This window comes from Centruroides sculpturatus, unplaced genomic scaffold, assembly GCF_000671375.1.
Source record: "Centruroides sculpturatus isolate CEXI.00-Female unplaced genomic scaffold, Cexi_2.0 scaffold743, whole genome shotgun sequence".
NCBI lineage: Eukaryota > Metazoa > Arthropoda > Arachnida > Scorpiones > Buthidae > Centruroides > Centruroides sculpturatus.
The window spans coordinates 132,636-143,294 of record NW_019384970.1 but is presented as its reverse complement, the minus strand read 5'-3'; the positions used below and the strand labels follow the sequence as shown (position 1 = coordinate 143,294).

Genomic DNA, 10,659 nt, shown 5'->3' with positions numbered 1-10,659 from the left:
AAATTCTACAATTGCTAATTATTATATTACTTGATATCTAAAATCAAGATACAAATAAGTAAGAAATTCAGTCGACGTATCTGATATACGAAGACGAAAAGAGACAATTACGCCTATCAAACTCATTCAGCTACACAAAAGTTAAAAATATATTTATTTTTTTACCTGTTCGAAAACTTTCATAAGTTTTTTCATCAATATTTAAAAGAAAATTTCGATTATTTAGTTCAATTAAAATAGTCAAACATGGTGCCGCCATCTTCGCTCGTTGTCTTAGCAAAAAGCTAGCGCTTCTCAACCTCGCTAACGAAATTTTGTAAGCGTTTTGAGATGGCGCTGCAAGCGAGCTAAAATATGGAACGAGTTTTAGCACTGCGCTGACATCTTGCTGACGTTTCGCTGAATAACGGAATACGTGGATATAAACACAGTGTTTGCAACATCCGTGCCATAAAGTCACTAGCGAGGTTGAGGCCAATGTTTTAAATGCGAAAACGTGTACATCGGACATTCAGCAATGCTTTCCTGTAAGCCTAGAAGTTTGACAATGGCGTTTGGAATGTCGAGCATGATTCCACTGACTATCCAAACACCATTGTCAAACTTCTAGGCTTACAGGAAAGCATCGCTGAACGTCCAACGTACATGTTTTCGCGTTTAAAACGTCGGCATCAACCTTGCTATTATCTCAAGCACTGTCTTTATATATGATTTTGATTTTCATAAGTATAGTGTTATAGGTGTAGTAAACCACTAAAAATATTTAAAGAGGAAATTTTGTTTATTTTTTTCTTTGAAAAGAAATAAATTAATGTTAAAAAATATGATATTAATATTTTTGTTATAATGAAAATATAATAGTAAAAAAAATTTTTGTTATTTTTCAACATTATCCTATCTAAAATTCCATATGCAGAACCATAATTTTGCATTATGTATTTATTTGTATGAAAAATTAGCTTCTGCTTTATGAGTAACTTCTAGGAACCAATTAACTTCTAAAAGTGAAAACCACTTGTATTGCACAAATAATGGGAACAAACACATTTAAATATTTTAAAGAGTTTATCAGGTTGTAAGGATTATGTAGCAATTAAATAAAAAAATTTCTAACTTTAGACAATGGATTTTCAAGATCATCACTAGAAAGAAAGTCTTTATATACTTTATGGAGCTATTATATCTTTACTTTCTATTATACATTTTTTAAACAATTTCCTGTTACTAGCAAGGAAGTTATGACTATGCAAAAATATAAAATTCTGCCATATATAAAAAACATAATATTCAAATATCTTCTGTCCTACCATTATTTATTATTATTTTAGAAAATTGATAATACTTGGCGTCCCTGTTGACAAGAACTGTCTCTGATACAAACAAAATAAAGAGATTTGTAAAATTTTATCTTTTAGTTTCTACTCATATGATTATTTTAATATAGAAGAAAAACTGTAAAGTAAGTTTGATTTGATATTTAAATTAATTCAAATGCAACAAAAATTTCTGCTAATAAAAACTGCCAGATTAAGAAACGAATATAAATTCAAAAACAAAAATTAAAGATTTTACATATTTCATTTCATATTATTATTTTGTATTTTCTTACCAGCAGGTATGAATTTTTCTTTATTTTCAACATATTCCTTAGGCATTAGACTTTTTGTTTGTCTTAATAATGGAAAGGCAAAATGAACAGTCAATCCATCAAGTATTACTCTTCTCAGTTTCTCGAGGTCTGCCACTTCATTAAGCTAAAAATAATAATAAATTTGACATTTCATATTTTTCTTTTCAATTTTTTGGTTGTAAAATCTGTTCTTTGCATTCCAGTGATCAATGTAAATATGCAAAATTTCTTTCTTTTTCCTTTAAAATATTCTTATATCTATTCAACTTAGCAATATACATTTTGAGCTATTATCTTTGCTTCAGTTCTCTTTTAATTACAGTAGAGCGTCGATTATCCAAATCAATTGGGGATTGGGGTTGTTCAGAAAATCAATTTTTTGGATAACCGATTATGTATGAAAAAATACGTTATTAATATAGTATATCCCAATAATAGTATATTAATATATCCCATGTTTAAATTTTTCTCTGTTGCGTGTCGCTTTGCGTTGAATTTTCGTCGATGTTAAGCCTAACAAAAATTTTTATAATAATAATCGTGGCTAACATATTAAAAATTATTTCTTTATTTTGTACAAACAAAACAAATATATTGAAAAATATAAAAATCAAAAAAAAATTATATTTTAGAAATTAAACGTTTGTGTCCCGGCTGCGGACGCGCCTTGTGTTTTCGTTGACTCTTGTAAGAAATTTCTTTGCACGAAACTCTTTTAAGTGCCGTCGTTATGTTTAGGTGATGGACTGTTTGTATGCACACGTTAGGGTAAATTGCTGTAGAACAAAACACTTGTCTAGACTTGGGCTCGCGATCGAATAGGAATGCCTTTTTCACATGGCTGCACTACATGCAGTATAGCTTTACTTTTCTGTCCTACAAATACAAATTACATGTAAGAGAGTTTCATTGGTAGAACAAAACAGTTAGTTCTAAACATATGTGGAATTTTTAAAGAAATGGGACCTAAATAGGGTATTGGGGGATGTGCTAAAGAATAGCACATCCCCCAATACCCTATTTAGGTCCCATTTCTTTAAAAAAAGAGAGTTTCTTCGTTTCGGGTTGGTCTGTGTCTTTTGTCGTCTCTACTGCAAATGGAGTAGATGCTTCTAGCAGTTTCCTGTAGTATCTAGCGCCAGCTCTGTTGTGAGTATAATCTTGAACTTTTTCTGTGTTAAGCATATCTGAATCCCATTAATTTAATATATATATATATATATATATTTTTGTTTCTTTACAGAATGAAGAGCTGGTGGTTCTGGCATTGGCTGCAGCCCAAGAAGATGAAGAAGTGTGAAGGGCGTTCTCCTTCCGCAATCGATGAAGAGAGGGTCTTTTCCCCCTTTGAGTGGGGAGAGGAACTCTCTTCCATTGATTGTGGAAGGGATTCTTCCTTCACGGGATTGCCTTTGGGAATAGCAGGTGTCGACAGCATTCTCTGTTTCACGTTGAATGGAGAGGAGACATTTCGCCATTCGGACGTGTTCCGAAAAGTGAAGTGTCTCCATGTTGACGACATCGTCTTTGCCGCACTGGGAGGGGAGGAATGTTTCGCTCATTCCTCCCTTTTCCAACAAGTGGGATCCTCTCGTTCAGTGTGGGCAAGAATGCAAAAGAAAAAGTGTTGCTTTGTAAGAGATGCGAACGACTTTTTCCTTTTACTATTTCTGAAGGATATTACTAACCTAAGATAAGAAGGCAAGAGGTTTTTTCATTTATTTTTTCTTCTTGTCATACTAACAACATTTAAATTTAAGGTTTTAGTTTCAGTTTACTAATGTAGGATAAGAAGGCAAGAGATTTTTTACTTTTTTTTCCTCTTGTCATATAACATTCGAACTAAAACCTTAAATTTAATTTACTAATCTAGATGTAAGAAGACAAGGGGTTTTTAATTTTTTTCCCCTTGTCGTACTCACATTAGTTTAGTAATTCACATTCACACACATAAACAACAGCATCCCTCACTCTGAAACACACATTGCAAACAATGACACATTCGTTGCATCCAATCACCAACGATTCCATTCACGTGCATTATAAAGAACACCATTTCACAACACAAACACACTTCCATTTCACAACACAAACCAAATTCCAACCTCTGGGTCCACGTCCCAGGAAGCGGTAACATCGGTCGATAAGGCCGATGGCCGAAGAGGCCCCTTGTAACAATTTACTTTTGAATTATCTTCGACAATAAAATATAAATTCAAATTCTCGTAATGATTTGTTTACTTGTATTCAAATGATTTTTTGTTAATTATATACACAAAAAATTTTTTCAAAAGTAAACACAAGTGAAAAAGATTCCAAATGGTTACTTTACAAGTATTTCTCATAGAACAAATTGAATGTGCACAAAAAAAGCAGGAATGGATTAACATACATAATACACATTCCAATGATAAATACAGAATGTGAATATAGTAAGGATGAGATTATAATAAAAGCTACACACTGCGAATGAAAACATTAACTTATGTAAAAAAGGTAGATGTGGTAAGGGTATTTTACACATGCTACAGAAACACAGCTTCCCTATCATCAAATGTCACAGCACGCCACTGTTCTTTTTTCATATTTGCAGTCAAGTGTCATGACATCTTCGACTGATTCTAGTTTTATGAAATACTCTTTAAGTACTTTTACATATTTACAAGTTTTATTGAACTGTTAGCCAAACTATTAAAGGCAAAAGTTTCATTTTGAAATATTTTGGGCTTTTATCTCTGACATGTTTGATCCAGATTATTCACACTTTTACATCAATGTGACATCATTAATTACACTTGTTCATCTTAAAACAAGAGTTGACTTCAAAGCGTACAGTTTCTAGTGACGAGTGAACTTCTTAGACTTCCGGTGGGCCACATGCATTTTTTGCCTGTACCAACGTATTTGGTAAACCCCATTACATTAGGTATTAAAATAATTCACTATATAGTTTATTCTCATCTCTATCTCTCTGAATTTCTTAGTCTGAAAATGTATAACTTTTATCCATTGTTTGCTATAAAAATTTTTAGAACATACAATTAAAATGATGAACTACTAACTGTATAAAGAATGTAACACATTGAAAGAATAAAAAAAAGTAGTAGCCTGTAACAACAGTAAAGCAATACATAAAATAAATATAAAAATGTATATAATAAATTTTTATTAAGAATATGTAATAAAAAAATATGCAGATAACCAGATAATCATACCAAATATACATAAAAATAAAAATTACAGGAACTTACGAAAAGAATAATACCATTTAAAATTTTTGTAATTATATTAACTATTATTGGATAATGTTATAATGTACACTAATAAATATTAGCTTAATATAAAACATTATCCAATAATAGTTATAATGTACACTAATAAATATTAGCTTAATATAAAGCCTAAAGCCAGGTGGAAACTTCTAAGCTTTAGCAATCAACGTATAGGCTGGATCTAATGAGTAAACTAAAACATAAACATTAAAATATGAAATCAATTATTATTTTTCACATAAACAGGTTCAGCTTCTTTTAAATTCGAATAAGTACTGCATATTGAAAATTTTTCGATAAAAACTTGACGAGTCTCCTTCGAATGTCTACAGAGAAAACTGCATAGTAAATGCATTCTCGAACTTCTGCTTTGCTTTAACTGTGTTCAAAAACAGCATCACACTCTGGGGAGTGTTTGAATTAAAACTGTCTTTTTAAATGTTATTAATGGCTTAATATGCTAAAAGCATACGAAATAATAATAATTATCCAGGTAATTCCAGATTAACTAGGTTGTGTTGAATGTGTTTGCTGTGTTTATTGTTGAATGTGTAGCTCTCGGAGACATGTTTCAATTTGAGATTCTAAAGAACCACATAGAAATGTCTAATACTGAAATTGTTCCAAATTATAATTCCAAAGATATTTCTGTGAAATGTAATGAAATACATTACACTAATTACTCCCTATTTTACTTTTTACAGTGATTTTCTTTTGATGTGTTTATGATATAAAATAAGCATCTGTACATTGTAATTATAAATTTAGTTTACAGAAAAACTTTTATTCAAAAAAATAGATATTTTACATATAATTACATTATTTACAATATTGATTATCTCTGTGACTGTGACTGTGACAATGAGATGTCACTCAAATCGTACAGTAAATGAAAAAATGGCTTTTTATGTAAACAAGATTTCTGTTGAGAAGGCAAACATTCTAACTGTTGTAGCAATATTTTGATATCTTTAGAATGAAGTTTCGCTGGTGCAATGCGAGCATTTCTCACAGCTTCTCCCTAAAAAATATATATGTAAATAAAAAAACAAAAACAGATAAAAATTTATTGTTTAACCAAATACAATGCACAATGCTTAATAACACGACAGATGATTTAAGTTAAACAAAATAGTTTTGTCTATTTTTCAAGCATGTAACAACAAAACATTTTAAAATGCTTTTCAAACTTTGCAAAACAATTAGAAAAGTTATGAAACTGCTTGGAATATGAATTTTCTTTTCTGACACATATTTAATTTAATAATTTGAGTTAAATTGGTTTATAGTTATTCTTTTATATATTAAATTAATATAGATTAGGAAATATAGAGTTAGCAAATCATATTATTTAATAAAAAGAAAAAAGAGCTTACTTGAAGGTAGTGAATAACTTTTTGAGGACGGCAGTTTTCTAATTTTATTGATGAGCCTTGTTTGTGAATTATTTGCAAGATTTCTTTTAAATCAGATATACCATAAAATGGAAGAGATTTAGTTATTCTTACTATTTCGGCTGTATCTATATTATAAATCAATGTATTATTTAACTCTATTAAAGAAAAACTCATAAATCTTATCAAATATAATAAGTTTAAAAATTACAGACCAGTATATATTTTAATTTCAAATCCATTTGCAATAATCTTGTCATCTGTGATTAATGAATATCCAATTTCTTCGTTTTTTTCCGAATTTAATTTAAATAAGGCATTCCAAATTTCAAGTTCTCCAAATGAACTAAAACATATATATATTTAATTTATTTTTTAAACTAAAAAATCTTATAATATTAAATAATATAAGAATAAATGTAACATAACTAAAATCTAACCACAAACATATGGTTAGATTAATTTTGAAATAACTTTCTTAAACAATATTTAACAGTCAACAAAAATGAGTGTAAACTTGTATTTCTTACAAAGTTTGCAATATTTTCTACAATATTTTGTTTAAATAGTGGTAAGGACTTTCACAGTTATTTACTTTCATCTAGGTCATACACGGGATATCAGAATTTGTCAAATTTTGTTCATATTTTCTTCAAAGTTTCTCTATCAAAATCAAAACTAATGATGATGTCATTGCCAGTCTGATTTATTTGCTTCATTTTTAAAATTTATAGTGTAGAAATGTATTTTATATTACTGTAATTATAATAGCATTTGTATGCAATTTAAGTATTAAATAAAAACAAGTTAGAAAACAGTAATAAAATAAATATTCATATGTTTTCTGAGCAGGAATTAACGAATAAAGTAGAATTTCAGTATGCTATTGGATGATCTGATCATTAATGATCTCCATGCTCATTACTTTTGAGTAAGGAGTCTATATTGTTACTCATGCACTCTGTATTCATCACTTCAGTTACTACATGCTAGTGATGTACACAATTGTACCTAAAATCTTTAATACACTATGAAAAAATTTGAAATTTATTTCTGAACTGACTTCAGTAATTTAAAATAAATATAACTTAAAACAGAAAAGTTTTATTCTTATTATAGAATACTTCAAATTCTGAATGTTTTTTATTCTGTTTATGCTCAATTGAAATGTTTGGATATAATTTTTGGTGATAATAAAATGATAAAATTGTGTACTATTTATGATATTTTAAGTTTTAATATTTATGATATTTTAATTTACATATTTTACAAGATATAAATAATTTTTATTAAGTAGATTTGAAACAAAAAGTACCTTTGGGATAACATTATTGGACAATCCAATTCAGAAAGAATAAAATAATGTGTTGCTAAAAGTCGATAATATTCTACTGTTTCCTGCACTCTAAAATGATTCACAGCCAAAATATGATCTTCATAAGATACAATCCACATACCACTGTTGCTAATTTGTCCAATTAAATTAAATTTTGAGTTATCCAGATCTTCATCTAATCTGAAAAAGATTAAATTTTATACATAAAACTATATATTTTCAGTACAAAAAAAAATGAACAATTACTGTAAAGTTTACAAAAAAAATACTATAATTAAATACATTGTCATTTTGTACAGACATCTCATGGATTAGCAGTAATTAAAAATCAATCTGAATATAAGTATAGGTTGTCCTGGAAATTTTAACTTGCAATTATAAACTCATCAGCTTTTCCTTTGTTTAAACATACATCTTTAGAAAAATTTAAAATCCTTTTCCTACCATAGACATATTTTATCTGCTGTCGTGATTTTCCTAAACCCATCATACATACATATACAAATTCACACTTTTATTCTCTTCTGTTCATTATCTGTGCAACAATCCACATTTTAATTATTATTATTAGACACTCCTACTTAAACTTGTATCTAAAAGCTGATAAGTTTCCATTAATTTCTCCTTTTCTATGTAATAACTCTCAGAGAACTATGACTTTTGAATCACTATCAATAAATGTTATTGACATTAATATTTTTTATATTTATTTTTATTGAATTTATTTTAGCATTTATCATTATTATTATTACATACTTATAGTCTTTAAAATGAAGAGTGAACTTGTCAAAGTCATTTTTTATGANGTTAAAAATTATTTTTTTATTTTGTACAAACAAAATAAATATATTGAAAAATATAAAAACAATAAAAAAATATACTTCAGATGTTAATTTAGTATCAAAAACGTAAAATATTTGAGTAGCCCAAGACATAGCCTAAGATTGAAGCGCCACAGCACTGACAAAAATTTAAATTTGCCGACTGGAATTCTTTCGGATGATTGACTTTTGGAAAATTGATGCTCTGCTGTATATACATTTAACGTAACAGCCCTAGCTTACAAGCTAAATATGGACAATGTAATAAAACTATTTCTGAATTTCTAAAATAATTCAGAAACATAGTGAATAAATTAATACTAATAAAAAAAAAGTCTTCTCAGAAATATGTATATTATATTTCTGTATAGTAAATATATTTTTTTAAATAAAATAAATAAATAAATCAAATTTTAATGATTAATAGTTAAGCAACTATTACTTACACAATTTTTGAAAAAATTTTCTCTCTCAAATCTTTAACATTCATTGAAATTACAATTTCTTTTTACTTAAATTTCTTGTTATAGTCCTTCTTTAATAATTTTTGAGGTTCAGGCTTAGATAATTTAGCATTTTGCACCTCATGTGTTTTATTGGTAGAATTGTTTTTATCCTGTTGTTTTTCAATTTCTTTATTATTTTCTTCATTCTTAATTGTTTTTCAATTTCTTTATTATTGTAAATATAATATTTACATAAATATTAATTATGCATTTTTAAGAAACAATGTTAAGAAAATACAGAAGAATGAAGAAAATAATAAAGAAATTGAAAAACAACAGGATAAAAAAATATTATATTTATCAAAATTTGAATAATGCTGAAAGAAATCAAACATATAACTGTAAAATGACTTTAATAAGTAAATATATTTCACTAACTTTAATATTGTGCATTTGACTCTGTAACATATCCAGTTAATTACAGTTGACCCTCCTATAACGCGGGTTCATATAATGTGGATTCGTATATCGTGGTGAAAAAATTGCGACCGTATTCATATAAAGACGCTAAAAGAACTCGTAAAATGTGGTAAAACGTCATCGCCAACTCATGTCGTGACAGGATTGGTTGAATCTGGACCAATAGTGGACGAGCAGCCAAACTACTTACACGCTACAGAGTTTAGGCAAGTAAGTTGAGTTTACTATCGTCTGAACAGTATATAAATTAGGTACTGTAAGTCTAATACAGTACTGTAATTTTATACATTTCTTGTGAAAAAAACATTTCTTATTCAACGTCCATAAAAATGATTTCTATTTATGATGTCTCCAAAGTTCAACAAATTTTTTGCAAAAAAATAACTTATCAGAAAATGCGCCCGCCGTTTGGTGCGCCGCTCCACAACAAAAACAAGCTTAAGCAATTGCGTCGTTGAACGGTGCACGCTCGGTAAGTAATCCTACAATTTTTTGTTTATAGCATAGTTTATATGGATTATCCCCAAAAAATTATACTTGTTTTGGAAATGTTGAGTCAAATTAGTCTAGAATCGATTAATTTTATGGAAAAAACCTTTCAAACAGCCGTAGTCCGTAAACTGCACACATGCCAGGCTGTGATTGGCTCATGTATTTAAGGATTCCTACAATGCAAAATTCTTATAAAGTGGAACATATCTACCACGTTATAGGGGGGGTCGACTGTATTTCTTTTTGTAATTCTTTGTAAACTAAATTTGTATCTTTTTTTCATGACAATTCTTACAATTTTATTTTGTTGCAACTAACTTAATTGTCAATACATAAATTATAATTATATAATAAATATCAAATATCAACAAAACTCACTGGGTTGTAACTAGGATAATTAAATGATTTAAATATTAGCTAAATCATTTAATTTTATAACCAGCTTTATTTTTTGCATTCTTTTAATTGAGAAGGATCATTTCATTTAATAACTAGATGTATATGAAGAATTTCAGCAGTATTTTTGCATTTAATTTATTATCATCATCTATTTGTTTGAAATGATTTAAAGATAAAAGTATAAATTTCATTTTTATTTAAAAAAATTAATTAATTTTTATCTTCTACAAGTCTCAATTGTTAAGAATAATTAATTAAATATAATAATAAATCAATAGATTAATTATTTATTACTGTTTATTTATCTGCTCAGCTTTGAGTTTATATTCTTTCTTCTTCTCTAAAGGTAATGTTGTCCATTTACGTATAAGTAACATATCAATTTTCTG

The 10,659-nt window shown here is 28.1% G+C and overlaps 1 protein-coding gene across 3 annotated transcripts; it reads right to left on the bottom strand.

Annotated features, from left to right (window-relative positions):
• Positions 1-1,056: 1,056 nt before the first annotated feature.
• On the bottom strand, positions 1,057-10,653 carry LOC111632574 (PMS1 protein homolog 1-like). Of its 3 annotated transcripts, none has more exons than XM_023377050.1 (5): positions 10,565-10,653; positions 7,612-7,812; positions 6,512-6,642; positions 6,279-6,424; positions 1,057-1,754 (listed from the first exon to the last, which is right to left on the bottom strand). In XM_023377050.1, exons 1-5 carry the CDS (start codon positions 10,645-10,647, stop codon positions 1,578-1,580), a joined length of 738 nt encoding a protein of 245 aa, XP_023232818.1. In that variant the 5' UTR covers positions 10,648-10,653; the 3' UTR covers positions 1,057-1,577. The 3 variants fall into 3 exon arrangements, with proteins under 3 accessions (XP_023232818.1, XP_023232817.1, XP_023232819.1); XM_023377049.1 differs by lacking the exon at positions 1,057-1,754 and adding an exon at positions 5,041-5,923; XM_023377051.1 differs by lacking the exons at positions 1,057-1,754; positions 10,565-10,653 and adding exons at positions 5,045-5,923; positions 8,900-9,102.
• Positions 10,654-10,659: the final 6 nt, after the last annotated feature.

Bases quoted from the DNA above. Each gene is read 5' to 3' on its own strand.
- LOC111632574 (XM_023377049.1), bottom strand. From the start codon at position 10,647: ATGTTACTTATACGTAAATGGACAACATTACCTTTAGAGAAGAAGAAA. The intron at 6,643-7,611 runs GTACTTTTTGTT...TATATGTTTTAG, and splicing joins CCAATAATGTTATCCCAAAG to TTCATTTGGAGAACTTGAAA. The intron at 5,924-6,278 runs GTAAGCTCTTTT...TATATTTTTTAG, and splicing joins AAGTTATTCACTACCTTCAA to GGAGAAGCTGTGAGAAATGC.